Raw genomic sequence first — 25,709 nt, forward strand, 5'->3', positions numbered from 1 at the left:
TGCTTTCTGGCTTTTGAGCCACAATTTCTGTGTTTGTTTTTTTTTTTTCTTTTAGGACTTTTCCACACCCATAAAGGACAGACATGCATTTTTCTTAATTGTAAGCCAAAATTCCCATATAACCACATGATTCTAGGAAGTGGGACTACACAAAAAACAAAATATTGTGATGCACCCAATAAACCTATGCCAGCTGGCCATGCAGGCATTATGCTGTAAGTAACAACAGGTTTTCCATGTGTTTGCATTAGTACCTTCCTATTCAACACCCACACAATTCCTGTGGCTTTGGGTGTGTGAAGCTATTTTTCCATGGGGAGAGGGAAGGGGTCCTCTCTGCTTTCCAACATTTACATTTCTTATACCATGTTATTTATATTTAATACTCTTTCTTCCCAGTTGCAAACATGTCTCATTGTGCTTGTTAGCTTATTCAATCTATGTATATCAACTACATTTCTAAGAAAGAACAGTTCATTCCCTGAAAAGCTGGGTTAGGGGAGGGTTATACCAAAGCTCATTCCCTTGCCCTCCAACCTCTTAACCTTTTGGATGGATTTCTTCCTTCTCCCTTCCCCCCCCAACCCCCATCTGCAGTTTTCAGTGGAAAGCTGACCTGCACCATTGTTGTGGCATTGCCAACTATTTTTGATTGTGATACAAGTCTCATAACAATTTTCTAACATCTGTCATAAATCTGTTTACTGGATTTATAATCATTTTAAAATGTTGTGAGGAGCTAATCTGGAAATGTATTCTAAAATCATAAAAAGAAGACAAACAAGTTTAAGAATTTTTTTTCCGTTGCTCTCTCATGATATATTGATACCAAACTATTTTTCACTGTTAATTCTATTTAATGGTACTAACAATAGTGAAGCCAGATATCTGGTACAGTTTCTGCTATAGGTATGCTGGTCAGGACAGGTAGAAGTTTTTAGGATGGTGTGAGGTACGCGTGCAGTTTTGTTGGTAGTATTAGGACTTGTTTCAGTTGCATAGGATATGCTCTGCCTACGTTGATACAAAAGCACAGTTTTGCCAGGATATTTATGGCTGGGAGCATTTTTCCATATAGCTTGTACTGCTAAACTGTTCTATGTATGTTCTGTTTTGTAAGACTCTGACAAATACCAGTAATGGCAGCAAGAAATCTTACTGTTTTCAAGGTGGAACTTGATCAGGCTGTGAAAGAGATTATATTATGTGTTTGCCAAAAACATCAGACAAGATAACTTAGGAGGCCCTTTCTGCAGGGGAGGACAGCACGTTCCCATTCAGTCTGCTGAATGCTGTTCATCCTTATCTGTCTATAGCTTAACTGTGCTCAGGACTGGTACAGGTAACGTGACAACGGCTGTACTCAGCAATGGTTCCACTAGGCAAGGCCAAGCTTTCAGGTGTGTTTCCAAGCCCTTTGATGTTTTAATGGCATTTGCATCTGTCAGGATGGTTGGATGCAAACATTAGCATTCTTTAATCCGAGACTCAAAAACAGCAGCGTGGGATTCTGGCTCATGCTTCTGTAGCATAGTAAAAAAAGACTGAAATTTCTGCAGCTAACTGGAGAATTTCCCACATCTAGGCCCTGGATCACTGTTTAAAGAGAAACTGGGAGCTCCTCTAGTTCATAGCAAACCTTCTGTGTAGGAATGCGTAGAGCATGTTTCACAGTCTCCAGCAGCCAAGAGCAAGCGCTCTACATCATAGCATACATTTTTGGAAGTCTTTGCTTCCTTTTGGGCTCCAGATGTGTTTCTCTCAGTCCTCTCTTCATCCCCAGAGTTTGTAGTGACACCTGCATAGAGCAGCTTGCAGTGACTTTCACTGGGGGAATTCTTCTCTCTATCAGTCCAGTACTGTCAATATTCTTCTAAGATTTAGCTACTCTAAGTAGCTCTACTAAGCTACAGCAATGAGAACTACACACCATTCTTGTTTGTTCTCATACTAGAAGGGTACAAGTACTGCAGAATGCCATGGCTTATCCATTGCTTCTATGAACATAAAACTGAAGCTGTGCTTAAAGTGAGCCAGTTTTTCTGATATGCATATGGCTCCATTTATCTTAAGACTGAATCATTTTTGTTGCATCTCTGGGAAGTGCAGTGTGCAGTGTAAGCAGCAGTCTTTATTCACTGCTTGGCAAACATTCAGTAATAGCTGCAGGTTTTTTTTTTTTTTTTAAGTTATCATTAAATATTGTAATCCATTTAAATGCAAATAAGTATAGGAAAAGTATCCTTGGTTTTTTTTGTCAATTAGTCAATTCATAGGTCCAGTATATCTTGACTGTGCTTTCCATTACTGGAAGCTAGTTAGATGCTACTGCGAGTGTAGCGAGATGCTACTCAGGCAAACTGTCTGCACCTCTGTGACAGGGAGGTCTTATCCACTTCTGAGCTGCAGTAGCAGCTGGGTTGTCTTTTCCAGCAGATCAGATAGTATCAACATGACAGGTTATTTCTGTTTCCCCAGTTGGAAACACTTGAGGAGGGTACTAGTTCTCAGAATACTAATAGCACGTAGACACAATGTTGCAGTGCAGTAGACTCTACCTTATTTTGCCACACACTTTTTTTAAAGATTACTTTCTTATTCTATAAGTTTTCTCCTTCAGCAAGTTCCATTTGCTCTCCATATCTCCAAAACCATTTCTACGTAACATTATTTCCCTTCTTCATTCTTATCTCTAGTGCTTGGTGTAATCTCTTCCTGAGATCAAGAGTGTTGACCCCCCTACTTCACCCTTCCTAATGGGCTGTATAGTGATAGAGTAGCCCAGTGGTGCATGAAGATTAGCAGCTTGAACCCAATGGCCATTTTCTGCAGCAGAAGACTTGCAGTAGGCTTCTCTCCCATGAAGGGGGCACCAAGGTGAGAAAACAGCCTGAGGCATGCCACTCAGGCTGCATAGCTGGAGAAGAAAAAAATAAAAATTGAGACTTCCGGTAGGGCACACTTTGTGTTAGAACAGTCCTGACTCCTTTTCCGAGTCCCTTACCAAACTGAATCAAAATGTGGCCTCTAGATAGGCATGCTAACTCTGGTAGCAATTTTCCTACACAATTAGCTCTGGATTTTTTTGTGGAGAAAGGCAGATCTGAGCTGAGCTCACCTGAGCCATCTGGACTCCTCTTAAAACAGATCTGAACTATGTGATGGAGATGCAGTTAAGCTGGGAAGAAATAGCAGGAAGGGGCTCAGTGTGCTCTAGTTGCATGTTTCTTGTCAGGTGGGTGTTATACTCCACTCTGAGCTTTGTCCTCCTTGCAGCTGTTGCCTGGTACCTAAGCTGCAGCACTCAAGCTGGCTTAGGCACTTCTGCACCAAGCTGTGGTCACATCAGCATGGATATGTCCAAGCCGTAGAGTCTCAGCCTTTGATTTTTTTTTTTTTAAATAAAACAATGTCCTCAGCCATTCACAAGTGCCTGCAAGTAGTGTGGATTTCTCCACACAGCCAAAAGTTCTCACAGCTGTGTCTTTAAAAAAAGCTACAACAGCCAAAAGAGGAGCAGCTGGTGTACCAAGGCACGGAAGTGTGCTGTGCGTGTCTCCATGGCTGCCTCGGTAGCTCCCTCCTCCCTTCAGTGGGTTTCAGGTGTCTTTCTGTGAGGCCGGGAGTGGAATGTGCTGCCGTGGCACACCCTGGGCCCCGCGTGTGCCCCAAGCCTGGCCGGCCATCACTGCCATGTGGAGCCCGCGCAAAGGGCTGGCCAAGCAACTCAACCTGCAGTGTGCCTTGGTTCAGCTCCAGCTCTCAGGCTTGTAATTGCAGGGCAGGGCTTTCTCAGCCAGGAGCGTGTTTACAACAGAGTGGGTGTGTTTGTCTGTGCTCCCATCTGCCTTAGCGTTGCCAGGGCCCGTGGCAGGAAGAACAGGAATAGGGAGCACCACGTGTTCCCTGGTGGGGACTAAGGCCTGCACGTGCACAGGAAAGAAAGTCAGGATCCTGCAGGAAGGTGAAGAAGGCAAAGAAAATGAGGTCTCTCCTGCTCTTTGGAGAATGAGGATTTGGGGGCTTGTTTAACTCTGGAGTTACCTAGGATTACCACTGTATTTAATTCTGCACATGGATGTATTAATTCTTGAATAGGTCTGACTAACTGGAGGGCATGTCTGTGCTTGAGCATGCTTGTTTTTGCTCAGGCTTTCCTTTTGGGAAAGTGTGTGTGGGGACACAGTCAGGTGGTACTTATTTAAAACCAGAAACATTTGTCATCCCCATCCAGGTTAACTGATCCACGTTAGAAGGAAGTATGCTATTCACATTGTTTTCTGTAATCTGGGAAAGTAGTGTATGGATGTGTGCACCGTCACAGGAATTGCTTTGTCTGCTATTGCTTTCACTGTTTTCCTATTTTACTTAGCTGGCCACCTTCCTCACCTATCCCCTCTCCAATTTTCTGCTCGCTACTGCAGTGCAGTGCAACCAAATATTACCTGTGTGTTTTCATGCTGGAGTGCAGCCAGCTGCACCCCTTCACCATTCCAGCTTGTGATGAGTTCATGTGCCTGGTCACCTACACATTACACAGCAGCTGCTTCCTGCTGTTGCATGGTTGTAAGCCAAGGTCCCATACTTCCAGACCCTCTTGGGGGAAAACTGTGGCTAGCCTTATCTAAATAGGAGCCATCAGCCCACCTTACTTCAGAAGTCATGTCAGAGCATAGGACAGAGAGATGGCACACTGAACGTCTGATGCAGAGAGATGCGAAAGAATGGCAGCCCCAGCAGTGGTTAACAGTGAGACTTCTGGGAGAGTTTGCATAGCCTGCTCTTGGGTGCTTTTCTGTCACACTGTTGACCCTACCACAAATGCTAACTAAAAGACTTCTCCAGCGAGGCCAGCTCCTGGGCCTTTGGTACTAAGCAGATTCTTGGGTGGAGGGGCAAACTGGCTTGTTGTTGGAATGTAACATGACAGTGCTCCAAAGGCAAGGCTCTGTATGCTGCTTCTCTGAATCTGACTGCTACAGGTGCAGTCAGAATTGTGTTTTATTATTTTCTTTCCATCTCTGAAATCCTTATTGCAGCAAGATTTACATCTTTGACCTTAGTGCACCAGCCTTCAAGGAGGAGCTTAACCGTGTCCCAGACCAGATGCATACAGCCCTCTCCACTGTCACTGCAGAAAGTTTGCCTGTCCCTTCTCCTGCCTAACTTCCCAAAGCTTCTCTCTTGTTCATGAGGTGTGCATGACACCTGGCAGAAATACTGAGACAAATCTTACTTGGCAACTTCCAATATTAATGCACTGTGCACTTCGCTCTACTCTTTTGTGTCCCAGTATCACTGTGGAACTGCTCCAGCTGCAGCTTTAAACTAGTCCTTTTACCCATCCAAAGCCCTTGGAACAGAGCCCGGGAAGTGGAAGCTGGGTCTTTCAGCCTAGTAAGAGGAAATTCAGTGTTGTTTACATCTGTAACAGCTCAATGAGCAAGAGTTCTTCCTCTTACAGGACACAGGCTTGAGTTTGAAGATTTTGCTATAGAAACCTTTCTAGACCATCCTGCCTATTAGTAATAAACCTTCCTTAGTGGCCAGCTTTTGTCCAAGACCATTAAGTTCCCTAAGCAGTCTCTCTACTCTTTGGGAGCCCATTTTTGAAAACTGTCTGTATTAGCGGTGATAAGCAATATTTTTCTTTCCCTACAGCAGAGGAGACTCGAGTTCGACAGCAGGAAGAGTGTAGCACAGGAATAATCTGATATGATCATGGAGCTTACATTAGAGGAGGGGTAGGCATACCTATTAGGGATGACACTGAGCTGATCCTGCCTTGGACAACGTGACCTCTTCCAAGTTTATGACCCTGCTACCTTCCGTGTACTGTCAAACTATGTTTCTGTGCTGGAGTCTTTTTCCTGCCAGTACTGTACCTTCCCACGTGCAACAGTTCCAAAGGATGATTTATCAGCACCAAAGTAGTTGACTACTGACTGATAATGGTAAGATATGGCAGAAGCCCTGTGGAAAGTTTCCATACAGACTTACCTCTTAGGCACATAGCGTTTACTGAAATTGTAACTATTTACAACTATTCTCCGTTTGAGGGGAAAAAAATCCAGAATGCTGAATAATCCCATTTTTGGGATTATTAAAATTAAAGATTACATGAGGAAAAAAAGAATCCATGAACAAAGTTAAGTGACCAACTCCATTTTTTTGCTTGAAACTTTGGGAAAAAATGCTAACCTTAAATTTGTAGGGAAATTAGGAGTGGTAAAGAAAGAAAAAGTGTATGGATTTGGTTCTGTTTTGAGCAGGAAAAGGAATTTTTTGCACAAGCAGTATGAACTCTCCAGAGCCAGACCTTGGAGTTTTTGTGCAGCTAGTAGGTTTTTACCTGAAGAAATGTTGAATGCTTTCTTTGACCAAAAGATGCAGGACTACACACTGGCATCTGGAAGCTTGGGCAACTGTAAAATAGGATGAAGGAGGAAAATACTGAGCCTTTGTTCAGGGAGGAATCTGACTGTGGCTGCACATTGCAGCAGTTCCTTCAAGGCTAAATTACACCCTTTGGCATGACTGCAAGGGTAACCCAAGGTATGTAAAGCAACCTGAAGCAGCAATTTATAAGCCATTTCTGATAAGCAGAGGATAGGGAATACAGAAGAAAGGCTGGAACGCTAGAGAAATGTTCCAAAAGCAGAGGAAAGATGGGGAGGGGAACCACTAAGGTTGGCTTCTTTCTCTTGTCTCTTAAGGTGGGGATTGTGGACCACAAGATATGGTGAAAGAAAAAAAAAAAGTAGTGAATCAGATTATACCATCCTTTTCAGACAGATTCCCAAATGTACATTCCCTACTGCTTTGTCATGTCTGATCTTCAAATGCACTAATGGATGGGAAATTCCAGAACATCCTTTAGGAGACTGTCCAACAATCCTGAGTGGTGTGTGTGTTTCCCCCCCCGGAAGGGCAGTCTAAATGAGGATCTGATTTTTCTCTGTAATCTGTAGTTATGTCTAAACGCTCTGAAGTTACTCCTCTCAACCCATGTGTTTTACAGCCTTAAAGTATCTTGTGTCTTATGTCATGTTCTAGTTATCCGTTAATCAAATGCTTACATTCCTAGTCCTCATTAATCAATTCCTGTAGTCGGTTGTGTTAAGTCCCTCTGTTACACATAAGTGCATAGAGATCTAGTAAAGAGAGCCCTCAGCTCTAAAGCATGGACTTCTCCCTTTTGAAAGAGAGATCTCTAAGTAATCTCAGCTAGCAACTGGAAAAGGCAGTGCGTATACATCAACCATGGCTCAAAAATTAGTGGAGGTTGTTTGTTCATTTTCTTGTTCTCTGAACGTCTCCTGGTTTTGCTTTTTGGGTTTGAGATGGCTAGGAATGACCAGCACTTTTCAGAAGTTGTGCTGCAGCTGTGTATAGAGACACCGGCATCTCCTCTGCTCCTTGACTAAAGTCACTTTCTGAGTTTGCATTTAAATCTAAAAAGGCACTAGTAGCTTTATTTCAGTGTTATCATCATACTGAAAACTTTTATCGAGTGCTTGCCTACCCTCAGACTGAGTATTTGTTTTCCAGCTCTTACCACCCTAAGTATGTATTCTGCTTTTTTCTCAGCTACGTTAGTACATGTGTGTTAAAGTTTCTTAAGCCAATTAGATCTGCCAAATCATTCTGCAGTTGTAACAAAAATATGCATTTTTTTTTCGTTGACAGGATGTGTCACTGATGGAGTCTGAAGAAACCAGTGAGGGAGGTATCACTCCCCTAGAAGCCAGCAGCACCACTGGGGAGGCCTGGGATTCTACAGTAGCCAAAAAAGAACATCATGCTCCTCACATGTCAGTCGAGATGAGTACCAGCCTGCCTGACTCTGCAAAGGGAGCAGAGCTCAACCCTCTTCAGGACTGCCTTTCTGCTCCAGGGAAAGCAGCAGAGATGCTGGGCAGACCCTCTAACCCTGTGCAGGAAGTACCAGCAGGACTGGAACTGGAGCGAAGTGTTGCAGGGCCTGAAAGGGGACTCTCAGAATGTGAAGGAGAAATACTTCTAGAGGGTGGACTGGATTGCTCTATAAAACTTGACCAAGTAGAGCTTGCTGACCTGGAAAGCAACCAGGACTCCTCCTCTCCCAGCACAGTCCAGGATGGGCTGGCCCATGACAATATCGTCCTGCAGGCTGTGGACCTCGGCACTGAATGTCTTCAGTGCCAAGCGGAACTCTCAGCTTTTCACAGCTCAGATGCTCAGGCCCAGCGTCCAAAATCTCCTCTGGCTGATGCCGTTCCCTCTCAGAGAGAACCAACTAAGTGTTTCTTGGTGTGTAAAACCATTTCAGAGGGCCACTATAAGGCCGAGCCTTTCCTGGGTAAGATCTTGACAGAGTCTTTGCAGGAGGTCGAAGTTACTGGAGAGCAACACAGCAGCAGCACAGAAGTGATACCAGCAACTGATGAGCAGCCTATCTCAGGGGTAGCAGCAGAAGACGTGGCTAAGCCTAACACTTCTGAAGACGCTAAGGAAAGCATAAGAGCACTCCAGGGTCAGGGAGAGAATAGGGAGTCTTCCTCTTCCCAGCATGTGTCTTCCACTTTAGCAGATGACAGCCAAATAAGTTCACTACATGCAGAAGGAAACATCTCAGCTGGTGAGACAAGGAGCAGCAGCATGGTCAAGGACCAGGGAACAGTGATGGTTCCTAAGCAAAACTCATCCATTTCTGAAAGCCTTTGTCTTGAGGATGACCACAGAAAAACAGATGGCAGACCTGCCTCTCCAATAGAGAGAGCTATCCAAACAAAGGATGCTGCTAAAAAAATGGAGGAAACAAATGATTCACTGTGTAAGCAACCAGAACACAAGAATCCAGCACAGGAGGAGGCAGTGTCTGAACTTCAGCAGGTAGAGCAAGGAGAGGAGAAGAAAGAGTTTGAAGAGCAGAATCTGCAGGAAGAAGGAAAACTAGAGCTGGAGACTAAAGATCAGAAAAATAAGGAAGGGAATGAGCTGGAACAAGAACTGTGGAGGGAAGAGCCTGAACTGGGGGCTTTGTCATCAGTCTTCAGTTCAGAAACATCTGTTCCCAGATACAAAAAGGACTTCTGTGATTTGGAGAATGTTTCTTTAGCTGAGCAAACAGCACCAGCATTTCTTCCTGGGGAATCTTTTTCTGCGAGTCAGCAGCCTGGTGAAGATGTGCTGCTGAAAAGCTATGTCACAGCAGCAGATTCTGGATGTCAACTAGCTGCTATCAGTCCTCTGTCATCAAATAACCTCACCCTAGCAGATGAAACTCCCATGGTGCCTCCACACACATGCCATATCTCTGACGAGGCAGAAGACCTGGAAGACTCTGGCCGCTTTTCCATCAGTGGTGAAGACAGCGCAGTAGCTGACTGGGATGACAAAACAAGACTGAGCAAGGAGGATGAACACAGTGATGGACATGGAAAGGCGGTCCAGAAGTTTGATAAAAGAGGTGCAATTGGCGAAGGAGTGGCAGCATCCTTTAGTGCAGCGGAACCAGGGGGTTCTGTTCCAGCATACTCTTCCTTTGGTACTAAGAACTTGGAGCCACTTGATCCCATAGATGCTCATCCCATTACAGAAAATTTGGGAAAAGCTGAGCTTCATGATCTCATTCCAGTTATACCCTCAGAGCTCACCTCAATAGCTTCAACATCTGGCCGATGTCAAGAGGATGATGATGGAACACCTTCTGTGGGCCATGAGGACTGTCCTGGTACCAAATTGCTAGGCTCTGTAGAGAAGCCAGCCAGCCAAGCTGCTCCTCTGCGTGTACAAGACCCAGCAACAGGGGAAACTGGTATTTTACCTACTGATCCAGGAGACGCCTACAGTTCCCATGAACTGCTTACCTCTGAGGAAGGCTTTCATGAAGAGCTTGGTGGCCCGTCTTCCTTCTCTGTATGCACGAGCTCTCCTGCAGAGGAGGAGAGTCTTCCTGGAGACAGAGAGACAGTGACTTTTGTTTCAGGGCCTCTGGAACCACCCCAAACACCAGACAGGACTTCCACTCCCCTGAGCTACCCAGAGGCAATTCAGCAGTACCAAAAACCTCAAGAAAAGGTTGCCGTTATCCAAGGAAGTGAAGCGGAAGAAAATGTGGCTCATGAAGCACCACAAATACCTTTACTTGATCAGTGTGACTGGAATTTAAACCAAGAGGAGCCTGGATCCAGAATCTCCAGTGTCCTGAGCACCCTAACTTGGCTCCCTGAAGAAGCTACGGTACTTACTGTGAATCAGCAAGGACCACCTCTCTCCCCTGTGCCTGAGTCAAGCCTACCTCTAGTGTCTGAGCCTGATGCCAAACAGCTTCCACATCCTCCATCCCATGTCCAAAGCCCCAGCCAAGCTCAGGCCCCTTCACTTAATGCAAACCACCTTGCCCAGACTCCAGCCCTTGACAGTGACCAGCCACCAGCTCCCGTACCCTACTCCAGTCCATGTCTAAACTGTGCTATAGACAATAATGACTTACTAGCCATTCCCCCTACTCTGAGCCACCCTCTCCAGACTGTCACCACTGTAACCGATTCCAACACTGTTGTCTCTGCTTCTGATGCAGAAGTAGCAGAGAAAGATGCCCTTGTTCCAGCAACCAAAGAGTGGGATCCCTGTGACTCAGGTACCAAGGATACAGAGACTTCTGATGATTCAGGGGTCAGTCTGTTGGCCAAAAACTTTTCTGCCATTGGAAATAAGCCATTGGCCAGCTGCTCTGACACCTGTCCTGAAACGATGGATCAGTACGTGGATATAGAGTGTGGAAAATCCTCACCTGACCACACCTCTTGGCCCTCGCTGGAAGGCCTGAGAAGGTCCACAGGCTCCAGGAGTAGAGACTCTGTACAGCCACTTCCGATGCTAGCATTCACCAATCCAATTCACTTCCTCCAGCTCAGCCCTCCATCACCACCAACCACCAGAACAACCTGCGAAGAAGAGGTCTCAGGGGAGATGCAGTGGGAGCAACAGGCAGACATCTTTAGCATGGACACAAAGAACATCTCAGCTCTGGCAATGATTACAGAGAAAACAGAAGCTGAGAGGAGGGTCAAGCAAAGGCTGGAAGGACAAAGAGAGGAACATCATTCAGTAGCTCAGCCAAAGGAGGAAGTGACCAGACATTCACCCTTGGAAAAATCATCAAGCTGGCCGGATAAAAAAATGATCAGAGTAGTTGCACATGAGCCAGGAGCCAGTCAAGAAAACCCAATTAAACGCCGAGTAAAAAGCAAGGATTGGCACCGGCAGGGCCTGAAAAGGATATCAATGCCATCAGACATCTTGCAGGGTGAGTCCTCTCCCTTCCCCCAAAACTTATTGCAGACACCAAAACCTATTATAAAATAGGCAATATGATACGGCCATGAGAGTTGAGGGGTCAGCATTGCTCTTGAGCATTTTTGGTAACCCTCCTCACTCCAGCCTGTATCTCTCTTGATGTCCTGCTCCAGGCTCCCCACATATAGCTCTCTGATCCCCCATCCCTTAACTTCACATCCAGTTTCTTCTCATAACCCTTTCCCATGTTTAATGATCTGTTGCCCTTACTTGGTAACACAGGTTATTTTGGCATGCCTGCTGGAATTAGTTTCTTCTTGGAGCTCAGTTCATAAGAGTTTCTGCTAGTCATCTCTGCCACCATCACATGGCTGTTCCATTTTGCTGTACATCAGTAATGGCTCATTTCCAAGCAATAAGGAACACGCATGCACACACCCTCAGTAGCCTGTATCTGTTGTAGCATGTTTTAGTTCCTTGTTTATTGCTACCTCCCTTTGTTTTGCAACTGATGCCTTTAGGTTCCAATTTGACCTTCTGAAAGAGATGATCCTCCTGAGAACATAAGATTTGAGATTCCAGATAAGTGTCAAATCCAATATCCCAACTTGCATAAAAGCCAATTCACTGATGTCATGAATGGAAAACTTATGTCCTCTGTAATGCAGCTCATTCAAACTGTACTTTCTGTGAGGATGCATGTCTGTTCTTCATTATATCTTACATGAATGATACTTTTAACATGCTGCTTCTCAGATCTTTAGTTCATTTTCTAAGCTCAACAAAATGTGGGAGTCCTGGTATACAGGAAAAGGAGGGAAGTGCTAGAGAGCACAAAGGGTTTGGCTTTAGCATATTAATCAAGATTTCTTCATGTATTTAACCTGTAAATTTTTAGTTCCAAATTTTAAAATATTACAAGCAACAGTACTGTCTTGTTCCTGACCCATGCTTGTATCTCATATATTTCTCTGTGTGTGTGCGCGCGCGTCTTGTGCCTCTCACAAAACAAAAGAAAAACCCATACTTTCCCCATTTTACACAAACAGAAGCTGACTCAAAAAGCAGCAGTTTGTAAGCACTCATTTAGTATATAAATGTGAGAATTGGATTGCAACATTTGCTCTCATGCCTAATCCACCAGACTGTATTCCCTCTAAAACTCTTGGCAGGTGTCACTTGGTTAGATTCTCAGTATTTATGCCCCAGAAGTCACAGAGAGCTTTTGGGGCTCAATGTCTACAAAAGGAAATTGAGGACTTTCAGATGTGACTAGTGACTTGGGGTCCCTTGGTCCTCAGATGCCTAGCCTGCATTGCCAAAAAGGGAAATGCAGCTTATAAAATAGGACCTGTAGGCAGTGTCTTCATTTGGGCAACTGGAAATGGAAGCTTTTAGATTTACTGTCACTTCTGAACGTGTCAGCCTTTTTTGGATACGAAAAGCTAATATCATTACTTATACTTTACGTCCATTATTTCATGTGAAGGATTATTAAAAGTAGAATGTGGTTGACCTAGAAATAAAGGTCAGGAGGTCAGCCCAAAACCACCACTTAGGTCGGGTTTAGGTAAGTGGTATCTGTGTATGATTTGGCTTGTAGCTTGACTCTAAAGTCAGACTTCTGTGTTTACTTTCTGCTTGTCTTATATGCAGAAATCTCTCCTGTCCCTTCAGAGGAAGAAGCACAAAAGGCACACAGGGAGCCACCAGTCAGTTCAGAAACAGTTATAATGCGGTGAGTCTCTCATAGTACTCTTTGCTTTTACCTCCTGCCGTGTGTAGCACAGACACCTGAAACTCTCCATTTTTTCTTAGAGACCGAAGATGATGATAAGCAGTAGAAAGCTATAATAACATGACTTGTGGTTGTGTCCATACCCTCTGGGAGGGTATGGACATTGCAACAGAAGTATTTGCATCCCTTCAGTACAGTGCTTCCATCAAGCCAAACTTTGTCCTTTGTAATGGAAGTAAAGCATATGAAAGTTGAGCTTGCTGGAAAGAGAAGTCCTTGTGGTGTGAGGTCTGTTACTAAGATTTGGATAAGCCAACTCTGCTGCTGTGCTCTTCATTTGCTCTTTGTTTCAAAATCCTTGCTCTCTGACAGAGAGAAGAAACCTGCAGATGCAAGGGAGAACTTCAAACGCCGGCACTCCAAACTGATCAACTCCTGTGAGTACCTCCTGCCCAAGGTGCTGTGACAGACCCCTAACCTCCATCATCTTCCACCCTTGCAGTAAGCACAAAGCAGAGAGGATCCAGAGGCTCTTGCCACACAGTAGCAATCAGGGAGCATTAGACAGGGTGTTTAGTGGGGGCAGTGAAACTGGAGTCCTGCAGCGCACTCAGTGCTGGTGAGCTGTGCTCATAGCAGGTGCGTATGGTCTAATGCATTCTGTTATCCTAAACAGAGACAGTTACAGAGCTTTCTCCAGATAGGAAGACTGAAGTAGTAGCTGCTATAGAAAGAATAAATGTATACACCTCTCTTCACAGCAAGGTTGCTGTATCAGGAGTACAGTGATGTGGTTCTGAACAAGGCCATTCAGAACCAGAAGAGAGTGGACTCTTTCTCAGAGGACATAGAGTCAAGTTTCCCAAGCTCCCCAAGGCTACGGAGGAAAGTGCTCTCTCCTCAAGACTCGTATCTGCAACGTCTGTCAGTCTCGTCTAATGCGTCCCTCTGGCAGGACATCCCCATGATACGGGGCAGCAGAATGCTACTCAACATGTCCCGTGATGAGCAGAAGCTGCAAGAGGTAATGCATAGAGGTGATAAGGTATCTGCTTTGAGTGGTTCCTACTCAAGAAAAAGGACTCAGCAGTATGGTTAAAGTGGAGAGCAAAAAACGTGTGATGTGAGAATGCAGATGGTTGAACGCAGAGGTCGCTATAGCTAGCCATGTAAGACATATGGGGACTTGGTACCAATGACTATAAAGTAGTATAGTGCTGAAATTCACCGTGGTAGAGAAAGGAGTACTGGAGTAAGGACTGTGAGACATATCAGTAACTTAATGAAAAAAAACCACATAAGGAAATTGGAACTCTTATGAGATAACAACACGGAATTCTGAGCATGGTCACTGTAAGAGAGAATAACAAAGAAGACTCCCAGTATTCTCTCGCTTATGAAAACTGCATATATGAAACCATAATGAATCGTGACTGAGTGTGAGTTTACAGAACTGGCCTCCGAGAGCTGCAAGGCTGAGAGGGAACAGTAAGGCATGTGTTCAGCAAAATGGCAAAGAGAAACTATGGGAAGTGGAAGGAATATGAAAGGAATTGAAAAGCAGGTGAGGACCCAGGGAAAGAGGAGAAACATGACAGCATGGAAAACATGACGAACAAGGAAAAAGGATGAGGTTTATGTGGATGCTGAAAAATTCATGGGAGCAGGTAAAACAGAGAACCTAATGAAAGCAGAGTTGAAGGAGGAGTAAAAATGAGAGCAAGTAGTTATTTTTCTTTTAAATCACATCACAATTTTGTCTTACATACAAACTTTCTTTCTTTTGAAACAGCATGCTTGTCCTTCATTCCTAAAGCCTTTTTTTCCTGTAATCAAAACTCTTATTTCTTCACGTTGTCCAGTTAGGAGGAGCTTGGCTTTCTATGTTGCATATAACCTGCTGGTACGTGATGTAGTATAGCATGTAGCAAGTCTTCTTGCTTTTCCCCTCGATCTCCTCTCACTCAGATTTCTCACAGACTTGCCTAGTCTGCTAATGCTGTGCTGTTTTCTTTCTTTTCCTCTCAAGGCCAAGTTTGAGTTGATAATGTCTGAGGCTTCATACCTGCGCAGTTTAAATGTGGCAGTGGATCACTTCCAGCGATCATCAGAGCTCCAGGCAGTGCTCACTAATCAGGAGCGTCAATGGCTTTTCTCCCGTCTTCAGGATGTACGCGATGTCAGTGCCAGGTGAGATACAATTTTTTACTTCCAGGACTAATACCCTTCCATGAAGCACAGATGCAGTCTGGAAACTACTAATCTATCATTGACAGAGCACTGGAACAGGTTGCCCAGAGAGGTAGGGGAGTCTCCTTCCCTGGAGATATTCAAAACCCGTCTGGATGTGATCCTGGGAAATATGCTCTAGAGGGCCCTGCTTGAGCAGGGAGGTTGGACGAGATGATCTCCAGAGGTCCCTTCCAACCTCAACCATTCTGTGATCATTTCCGTCGATAACATCTCTCACTCTTGTTCTGCATGTTCACTGAGCATTGGAATAGATGCACACATATAGCACTTTGTGATGGGATACCAATACTGCCCTGAAAGGAACTGTTTCACCTTCTTAGGTGACAGGGAAATCCAAATCTTGGTGTTTAAGTCCCCAAAATTATAATGCAATTGTGCAAGGAGTTCCTTGCAGGAGATCAAAATATTCAAAACGCTACTGTTGCCAAGCCCTATTGGCCCTAACTACAACTAAACCTGACTCACTAGTCCTCAGCACAAACCAAATGCCTCTTCTGCCAAATACAAGACAGAAATAGAAGCGGCTGACCCCCGCCCCGGTGCGCCCCCCCTCCCCCCCCCCCGCCAAAAGAAGAAAGAGAAAAGGAAAAAGTTACAGCCATCACTTGACAGAACCTAATGTGAATCAACTGAACATATATCATAACATTTAGACATGAGCCCATATGCAAGGAATCCTGTATGATGTAGGATTCTGTTCTGCTTTCCTGCTGGGAGACTTGGCTACAAACCATCCTAAAGTTTCACAGAGACACAGCATGGTTGAGGTTGGAAGGGATCTCTGGAGATCATCTAGTCCAATCCCCCCTGCTCAAGCACATTGCACAGGATCGTATCCAGGCAGGTTTTGAATATCTCCAGCGAAGGAGACTTCACAACCTCTCTGGGCAACCCATTCCAGTGCTCAGTCACCCTCACAGGAAAACAGTTTTTCCTCAGGTTCAGATGGAACTTCCTGTGGTTCAGCTTGTGCCCGTTGCCTCTTGTCCTGTCGCTGGGCACCATGGAGAAGAGACTGGCCCCATCCTCTTGACACCCTCCCTTCGGATACTTGTACACACTGATGAGATCACCTCTCAATCTTCTCTTCTCTAGGCTAATCATGTTCGTAGCCCTCCGCTGGACTCCCTCCAGTCGTGCCATGTCTCTCTTGTACTGGGGAGTCCACAACTGGACACAGTGCTCCAGGAGAGGCCTCGCCAGGGCTGAGGAGAGGGGCAGGATCACCTCCCTCGACCTGCTGGCAACACTTCCTAATGCAGCCCAGGATCCCATTGGCCTTCTTGGCCACAAGGGCACGTTGCTGGCTCATGGATATGGTCCACCAGCACTCCCAGGTCCTTCTCCGCAGAGCTGAGTAGTAGTAGTTTACTGCTACATTTTCCATTTCTACTGGGGTTGTTATGGTGGTGTCTAACTTCCAACTGTTTCCTGACCATGCCTGGAAAGGGGCAAATATGACTTCACAAGAACAATAATCCATTTTGCCTCTGCTTCTTCCTTGCTGAGCATAAGTCCATATCTAACCCCAAACTGTCATCATACAGGCATTGCACTCTCTCTAGAAGTAAAGAGGTATCTTGGGCTTATATGCAGATCATCAGGATTGTAGACTTTGCTAAATAACACTGACTACCATGCTCTGCGTTTCCCTTTCCTTTTATGGCAACACAACTGTGCTGCAGTTTCCTCTTTGACTTGGAGGAGAAATTTGAGGAGGACATGTTCACCTTCCACGTATGCGATGTGGCTCTGAAACACGCCCCTGAGTTCCGGAGGGTGTATCTACCATACGTAACAAACCAGACGTACCAGGAGCAAACCTTCCAACGGTTACTGTAAGTTTTGTTGGTTTTTTTGCCCGTTGTCCCCTGTCCCCATCTTCCTTGCTGCACCTCTGTGTTTCCCCTCACCTGAAAGAATGCATATCAGCAGGTCTAGGGTGTTTGCTGCCATTCATACTCCGCTCCCAGGAGAGCGAGCAGGAACCTCTTTGAGGGTGATGGTATTTGGGACAGTAGGTCAGAATTGCTACAGGCTCCTTTTTCGTAGTATCAGAAAGGGAACAATTAATGAATATCTTGATCATTTGTGAGCTTCTCCATCTGTCTGTCTCTCTGTTCTCTACTGAAGAAGGCAAAGATGACCGTCCTGGACTGTGGTTTTCAATTTGTGATCTTCAGACTACTAAGAACATGAAAAAGATAATTAAGAAAAGTAATCTCTTGCCAGTAGGCTTAAACTGGCCTTTAAAACGGATTGAAAATCCAGGGCCAGAGAACACATTTGGTCTTTCCTGCTTTGGATGATGGAGTAAGCATCTCTTGCCCTCTTCGTCTGTGCCTAGTGGCACAACCAAGCATTGTTCAGGCATGGGCCTGGTGCTGAACAAGGTTTCCTGAGTATTTCTGCACTGCTTCCCTCCATAACAGCGCCATTCCAATGAAGCTATATTGATTCCAGGAAATCTGTTCCAGGAAATCTGTTCCCAACAGGCCGTTCAGGCACTCTCTCTGAGTGCTGCTGACTGGCAGAGACCTTGTCTTACTACTGATTCCCCTCAGGCCAGTATCAGTTCCAAATGGAACGGACCGCCAGGATATTTTCTAGGGCAATGTGGGCCCGAAAGCTGCCTGTGAGGCACTTCTGCTGGGCCTTCTTCCCCATATCTTCAAGGAGATGGGATTGTGGTAGTAGGTGCTACTCACATACTCTGTATCTTCCATGCTACTGCCCAACACAGAAAACTAGATGGCAATAGCTATGTCTAAGAGGGTTAGAGACAACTTAGGGGGGAAGGTCGCTCCTCCCAGAAGTAGCAACCTTCTGCTCATTCACAAGCACGTAGGGTCAGTTCTGCTGCTGCCCTTGTCAAGAGAGAGTAGGCAGCTGTTTTCAAACCCTAAGATACAGCTGCTAGAGCTGGACCACTCGGTGTAAGGAAAGAACACCATCCATCACTGTCTCTGTGAAAGGTGCCCTTTTGGTAGGGGGAAGTGCAACACAGATGTTACTCCTGGCCTTTATTCGAGAGGACTCTGCCTCAAAGAAAAAGGATATAATTACAGTTATGCTGCCTTTCTTCTCTAGCTGTTAGAAACCCGTACTCCCTTATCCTTAACAGAGCATCTCAGTTTTCTGACATCTCTTGCCACAGGGACAAAACCTGACTCCAGTGGCTGGGTACTCCAACACTCACTGAAGTCTGGTATTCTTCTCCCCCCCCCCCCCCCCCCCAATCCCGCTCCGCATTAGAAAGAGTATTCTTTTGTTGCGATGCCTAGATGTCTTCTCTCTTTACCACCCCCACAGAAATGGAAATGCAGGGTTCCAACAAGTCCTGGAGAGACTGGAAAGTGACCCAGTATGCCAGCGCCTCTCACTTAAATCCTTCCTCATCCTCCCTTTCCAGCGCATCACTCGACTCAAACTCCTCCTACAGGTAACTGTGCTGCTTCTCTGCTTTCCTGCAACTTCTCTCAACCTACCCTTCTGCAGGTTTGAAAGCCACATAAACAGGAGCAAGCTCCAAGCACTGTGAAGAAATACGGCATACAGGTCTTAGCGTTGCATCTGTGATGCATCTGGCTAGGTGCTCTAAAGCCACTCCACTGTGTAGGTTGTAAATATGCCTTTTCAAAAACAAACCCATTTGGCAGCATATACATGTCTGCTGTGTGTTAGAGCAGCACCATGAATTGGATATGGTAGCCTCTATGAGCCAGTGGAGTTTGTATACTGGCTAGAACTCTATTGCAACACTACTTCAGTTGTATTCCAATAAATAATTTAGAAGGTCTTCTCAGAACATGTTGATTTCAGTGTTATTCAACTAATTTGGCATCCTGCTAGGAAAACAATGACTATTCCTTGGGTTCCCTTCTGGAAGGCAGCCTGTCTCTACTCTTTGCCTGCAATATTGAGTAACAGGAGCTTTCCAGACAAGCAACCAGCAAGTCCCCAAAAAATCAAATTTGAGCTCTTTCTGTTAAATTCTTCTTTTTGATTGTTCCAAAAAAAAAAAGGCATGAATAGAGGAAAAGACACATGAAGCAAAGAACAGTTCTGCACTTAAGTCTGTTTTATGCTTAGATTAGTGGTTGTTTCCTCATGCTGTGTAACTTGTTGTACCTGACAGTTAAGTCTATGAGAATTTTTAGGGATGCCCTATTCAAATGCAGCTTCTCAGCTACATCCTGCATCTCTTAGATTTTGGTCTTGTTATCCCCATACCTCATCACTTGCCACTTCCTTTAGGCTGGCATCTTGGTGTCTCTGGGTCTCTCCTCCCCATCCCAGAGACATGTGTCCAGTTTCCCTGTCTGCAGTATGAAAAACATATGTATTCTCCTGCAGAATATTCTGAAGAGAACTCGGCCTGGGTCAGAGGAGGAAGTGCAAGCAACACAGGCTTATGATGCACTTGAAAAGGTAAAGCCATCAACCCATTCTCCACAGCCATGCACTGTCCAACACCCAGCTGCAGGGCAGCTAAGTGTCCCTGGCTGTGTCATTGATCCTCACCCTTGTCAGGGCCTTTGTTGATCCTCACCAGTAAAAATTAGCGTGTTCGTGTGACTCCTGCATACGCACTGGTAGCTGTGAGCAGAGAACTCTGAAGGAGCCAGCTGCGATGCAACTGAACGTTGGACCGTTGATATCAAACTGCTTTTTTCAGGACTCACTGACTTTCTCCAGTCTCCTAATCACTGTTTCCCCCTTGGTGGTCCTTACCTTTTTTTTTTAAATTAGTTATCACTCTCTACCCCCAAAACACTTTTTTTTAATCTAATAATAAAAAAAGCATGGCAAGACACCATTCTGTCCATTGCATCCCTTCCTCTAATCTATTCAAAGTTGTCAAGAGACAACTTGTTATCTGGAATTAGTGCAGCAGCATAAAGGAGACTTGTTCCCAGTTAGCTCCTGATCCATCTAGCTATCATTTGACCTTCTTGGAGTCTCACTCCCTTTCTTGAAATCCCTCCCCTATTCTCCACCACAAACCTACAGAGCAGTTTAATATGATGCATACCTCCTAAAACTCCTACAACTGCATCTGCCTGCTGCACAGCTCCCGTAACGCTGCAGTCTGAGACAGGTGGGTAAGATGTCATACATTGAATCCTTAGGCTCCAGTTGTGTTTGAGCCAGCCATATCTTAGACTTGTTTTGTTTTTCCTTTATTTTCTCCCTTTTGAGCATGTATATCATGTACTCAGACACTTCATGCAGCTGCCCTGTATCATCTCAATCAGCTACTTTGGCAGCTTAAAGACTTAAGTACTTCTGCCTCATTGCAGGGGTACTATAGAATCTGGACTGTGGAAAACTGGGGGCTAATGTTTAATGTCTAATCAGCCTTTTGTGTGTTTACAGTGCAGCCTGTAATAAGAGCTGCTTCCAAACAACCAGCAATTCAACCTCCTTCACCTGAGACAAGTCTCTACTATCCTCCCAAAGTTAAAATGACACTTTTTACAGAGACTTAATTTGAAGAACATATTCCTTAAGAAAGAAGGATAATCTTTGGGTATGGAGAAGCCTAGTATGCTCTCTTGAAAAAAAATACTTTTTTTTAAACAGAAGGAGGATGCCCAAAGGACTGTCAGTTGCACTGACTTTTCAGGGGCCCCCAGTAGCAGCACTGATTGCACCAGGCAGTTCTGCTCCCACCTCACTGATCATTCCCTTTCCTCTGCAGCTCATCAAGGATTGTAATGAAAATGTCCAGCGCATGAAGAGCACTGAAGAGCTGATCTACCTCAGCCAGAAGATCGAATTTGAGTGCAAGGTGAGCTTGTCCATTCCCTGGGCCTTGTTCCAGATTGTCATAGCCTAATGCTATGCTTTTATCTCTTCCCTTGCAAAGTCAAGTGTCCTCCCTTTTGTTCTCCTTCTCAAGCATACCCAGAACTGAGAAGCCAGGGTATCATACACAGGTCAGCTCCTCATCAATACTTTCCTTGTCCAATCATTTGTGCCAGCTTTAAGCTGAAGGCTCCTTCCATGACTTGCTGCTCTCCAGCTGGAGAGATAAAAGCACTCTTCCTCTAGACATAGGTGCAAGTGCAAATCCAAAATGCATGGATGCTGGTTTCCTTGTGCACTCTCAACATAAATGTTCATTTCTGTCTTGCAGATATTCCCACTCATCTCACAGTCAAGGCGACTTGTGAAGTGTGGTGAGTTGACAGCACTGGACTTCAACACCCTGAGTCCAAAATGGAAAGTCACTACCCGCCCCATCTACCTACATCTCTTCAATGACTGCCTGCTCCTGTCCCGGCCAAAGGAGTGAGTGCTCCAACACAATTATTATGCCCCTTCTAAATATCTGGACCTGTGTTTTGTTCCCTCTGCCTGCCAGCAAGTGGCAGCATTTGTCAAGTCACTCTCCTAATCCTACGTTACATGAATATCATGAAAGTATGTGGAACCTGCTACTCTCTGCTCTTAATTACCACATATGATTATATAACAATATACCTTCTGGTCCACAGTGCAACACTTTCTTTCCTATCCACCTCTATAATTTGAAACAGAATAAATTCTTATTTACCACTAAGTAAAATTAATTTAATGGTAATTTCTTCCTTAAAGACAGTATGAAGACCAGTGAATGTGCAAATCACCAGTATGTCACAAGACTGAAACAGTATTTTTTTTTTTTAACTATATCAAATAAAATTCTGACAAGACAGAGCTTAGTATTTCTACCCTTTTCATTAAGGCTAAAGAAAAATCCCCTCCTTTTCTTCTCTGGACTTCTAATAAGATTTCCAGCAAGAACAAAGCTTAAGGTGTCTGAAGCAGATGAAGATTCTTTAAAAGCTTCTTGCTTTCCTGACATCAGGAAATTACATGGACTCAATTCTTAACCTTTAGCACCTTAAAACTAATAACTGGTTTTGTTCTTCCTCTTCACCTGCAGGGGCGGACGTTTTGTTGTGTTTGACCATGCTGCTTTCTCGGATGTGCGTGGAGAGAAGTGTGAGGTGAAACTGCATGGAACAAACAAAAACGTGTTCCGTCTCTTTCTACTTCAGAATTACCAGGGCAAGAGAGCGGAGTTTCTATTCCGTACAGAGACACAGTAAGAGCTCAAGGTTCCCCTTGGTATATCCCAATCCCACAGCCTCATGGTTGTCTCTCAGCTACCTGACTGCTGAATATCAAATGCAGCTGCTGAGCAGAGGAATCAAAGCTCATCCTCCAGCCTTCCACAGCAAGCCCTTAACAAACCACCTTGTTCTTCTCTCATTGTGGCTGCTCACACTACACTACACTGTCATATCATTAGCCTCCGAAAAGAGGAGAGGAGTTTTCTGCTTTTTTCCCCATCCCCTTTTTCCATTTCCACCTCCCCTGCTTCAGCTGAGGCCCCCTCCCTGATCTCTTCTGTGTGCGTGCGCACACACACACACTCACTCACCAGGCTGCTATCCCTCATGTTGACTTATGACATCTATGTGGTGATGTTTTCCAGAAGTGAGAAGCTGCGGTGGATCTCTGCTTTGGCTCCTCCACGAGGGGAACTAGACCTCCTGGAATGCCCTGGTGAGACTGCTTGGCCATCGTACCAGTGCGGGTGGGCTGGCTGAGAAGAGCTGGAGTCACTGCAAGGTGGAACATCCCAGAGTGACTCCAAGGTGGAACACTTGCCTTTTCATAAAGAAATAAGATATTCATGGGCTTTCTCTTAGTGCCAGGTTCTGCTGCTTGTTTTAAACATTTTTACTTCTTATAGTAGGTAGAAGACCAGTCATCTCCCTTCCATTTCTTTGCTCTTCAGTGTCTGAGTAGTCCCTTATCCCCTTCCTCCTTTGTTGCTTTCCTAGTGCACCATTATGATCTCTTTCTTCCCCTTTAGATGCACCACAGGTTCAATGCATAAGGACGTACAAGGCTCGAGAAAACGATGAGCTGGCTTTGGAGAAAGCAGATATCATCATGGTTATGCAGAGCAGCACTGATGGTGAGCAGAATGAACATAGCCATCTTTAATTAGGAGCAGGGACTTAACTTTGGTAGTGCAAAGCTTTGACAACACAATCAGGCTTCAGAAAGAGTCTCTTGTGCCTCATTCTTGGGTTAGGAGGAAGAATACTTTCTTTAATCTTAAAGCCATTTTATCTGGAAGCTGGAAGGGACTCTGATTTTAGGGCCTTGCTCTAGACTTACTGTTTGGAAGGTGCTTGTTGGGAAGAGAAAGGGAAAATGGAAAATTAGATCTATTTTTCATTATGTTGCGCTTGTCCCCACACCCACAGGATGGATGGAAGGAGTGAAACTTTCTGACAGGGAGAGAGGCTGGTTCCCCTCAGAACACGTGGAGTTGATCTCCAGCAAACATGCACGGCAGAAGAACCTGAAGGAGGAAGAGCGCGTGAAGAATGCTAAGCAGCAGGTCTTCTGCAATAAATAAGACTCTACATTGTTTGGACCTGTACAGTCTCCCTGCCATGGAGAAACCACCTTTTTCTACTGTGCCTCAGAAAAAACACCTCTGCAAAGAGCATAATACAGCACTCCGACAGAACCAGGTGCTTTTGCCAAAGAATGGGGGAATTCAATCAGGAAAAATCATTCATGACGACTACAGCAGCAGGAGGAAAAAGGGTGCATGTATTGCTTGCTTGGTGGTAGTAGGGAGGAACTTGAATCATACAGAGGTCTAGGATCTGGACTTCTGAACATCCATTCCTGGTTTTGCCACTGAGAAGTTTCAGGACCTTGGGCAAGTTGTTTCAAAATTCTGCCTCAGTTTTCCCATCTGTGAAATGGGGGTAAACTTACCTACCTCACTGGATGTTGTGAGGCTAAATTCAGTAGTATTAGTATACTAAGTTCTTAAAGTTCCTGAGAAGGAAGGTGCTAAGTGCAAAGCACAATATAGTCAAGGAGAGTTTTCCATTTGAGTGTCCTCTTGATATCTTGATGGTTTTGATCTCCACAGTCTAATTTCCACTTAGGACAGTTTAACTACTTGATGGTAGAAGTTTTGCTGGTTTTTAAATAGGAACAGTATTTCATTGCACCTGAATTCAATTCACTTTCGGCATAACATTAGAGTCCGTGACAGCATTAGAAAATCCTCCTGAGTTAAGCAAAGTTTTCAGAAGCCACTATGATGATTTTCCCCACCTTAAGAGGTATCAAGTTGATGAACTCCACTTTCACAAAGGTCACCCCTCTTCTGAACAAGCATCCCAGTAAGGCCTCTGGACTCACTTTTTTTTTTTTTTTTTACCCTGCCTCCTACTCAAAGTAGAACGGTCACTTTTGACAAAAGTTTTTGACATGTTGGTACATGCCCTGTACAAAATAACCATGACTAGACATATGCAATAAAGTGGCACTTTCCTGCTGCTCTTAATCTAATAGCTGATGTGGTATTGCATGCACCATTTTGCACACTTATAGAAAACACTGAGATAGTTAGCCACTGTAGATAAAGTCAAAAATATGTACCAGGGACTTTGTTCTTTTGCAGAACTCTTTGGTTTTAACTCCAGTTTACATGCAGTCCTGCTTTTGTGCAGAATCTGTCTATTTGAGGACATGACTTCAACTGTAAAATATTTTTTCTGTTAAGTGTTTGCATTCAGTTATGTCAATGCAAGATCAAATATGAGACCAATACACCAAAGAAAGCAATGTGTAGCCTTCTTGCCTTTAATATATTTGAAGAATTAGTTATCTTTGTATCTCCAGCTTTCTGTCTCTGTAACGTTCCATCTTTAATTCCCATTTACATTGTACCTGGCATAGCTTATTCCAGCCTATTTATATCAGTAATTTTAGCTGGGTTAAAAAAAGTTGCTTTTAGTCCTAATAAACTTATGCACTTCTCCAGTTAAGATATACAACTTTTTGCTTTCCTTGTAACTTAGATTTTTCATGTCAAATACAAATAATTCAGTATTTTCTGGAGGCATTAGGGCTTCCCTACCTGCCCCCCCCACCCTTAATTCCCCTTTCTAAGCGCAAATAGCCATACTAAGCAGGAGCAGTAAAGAAAGCTTGCTTTACCAGCCATCCCATAAGACTCTTTAAGAGCGTTATTAGTCTCTGTATGCCTTGAAGTGACTGTTCCTGCAGATTCTATACTGGTAGTAATCATCAGTATATCAAGGTAAGCTAGAGAGATGACATACAGAAGATGGGAATCAAGCCCACTATATCAGACCATTGCATCCTCCTTTACTGGTAATCTTTTAGTCAGTGGTCCAGGCTACAGTATGGCTATGCTTCTCTTTCCAAGAGAACTGAAACCTGTGTCTAACTAAGAGCAAAAACAAAGCCTGTCCTCAAACTAAAATAAGTGACATATGAAGAGTTATAATCCTCAACAAAATTTGTGAATGCACCATGAACATTCATGAGATCTGACATATCTGCTTCTCCCTAATTGTCCTGAATTCATGCAATA

The 25,709-nt window shown here is 44.5% G+C and overlaps 1 protein-coding gene across 3 annotated transcripts in view; it reads left to right on the plus strand.

The window, feature by feature from the left end:
- The window catches only part of LOC104144414 (rho guanine nucleotide exchange factor 5), a 38,130-nt gene extending 12,984 nt beyond the window's left edge, over nucleotides 1-25,146 (plus strand). The window contains exons 2-16 of one of the 3 annotated variants that reach the window (XM_068953658.1): nucleotides 5,662-5,954; nucleotides 7,690-11,293; nucleotides 12,940-13,021; nucleotides 13,394-13,458; nucleotides 13,783-14,045; nucleotides 15,051-15,211; nucleotides 16,960-17,112; nucleotides 18,587-18,716; nucleotides 19,631-19,705; nucleotides 20,979-21,068; nucleotides 21,417-21,571; nucleotides 22,209-22,370; nucleotides 22,764-22,834; nucleotides 23,148-23,252; nucleotides 23,548-25,146. In XM_068953658.1, coding sequence (XP_068809759.1) covers nucleotides 5,952-5,954; nucleotides 7,690-11,293; nucleotides 12,940-13,021; nucleotides 13,394-13,458; nucleotides 13,783-14,045; nucleotides 15,051-15,211; nucleotides 16,960-17,112; nucleotides 18,587-18,716; nucleotides 19,631-19,705; nucleotides 20,979-21,068; nucleotides 21,417-21,571; nucleotides 22,209-22,370; nucleotides 22,764-22,834; nucleotides 23,148-23,252; nucleotides 23,548-23,702 — 5,274 coding nt within the window. In that variant the 5' untranslated portion in view covers nucleotides 5,662-5,951 and the 3' untranslated portion in view covers nucleotides 23,703-25,146. The other 2 variants (XM_068953666.1, XM_068953671.1) reach the window with 2 other exon arrangements.
- Nucleotides 25,147-25,709: the final 563 nt, after the last annotated feature.

Source organism: Struthio camelus, chromosome 1 (assembly GCF_040807025.1).
Source record: "Struthio camelus isolate bStrCam1 chromosome 1, bStrCam1.hap1, whole genome shotgun sequence".
In the NCBI taxonomy this organism is placed as follows: domain Eukaryota; kingdom Metazoa; phylum Chordata; class Aves; order Struthioniformes; family Struthionidae; genus Struthio; species Struthio camelus.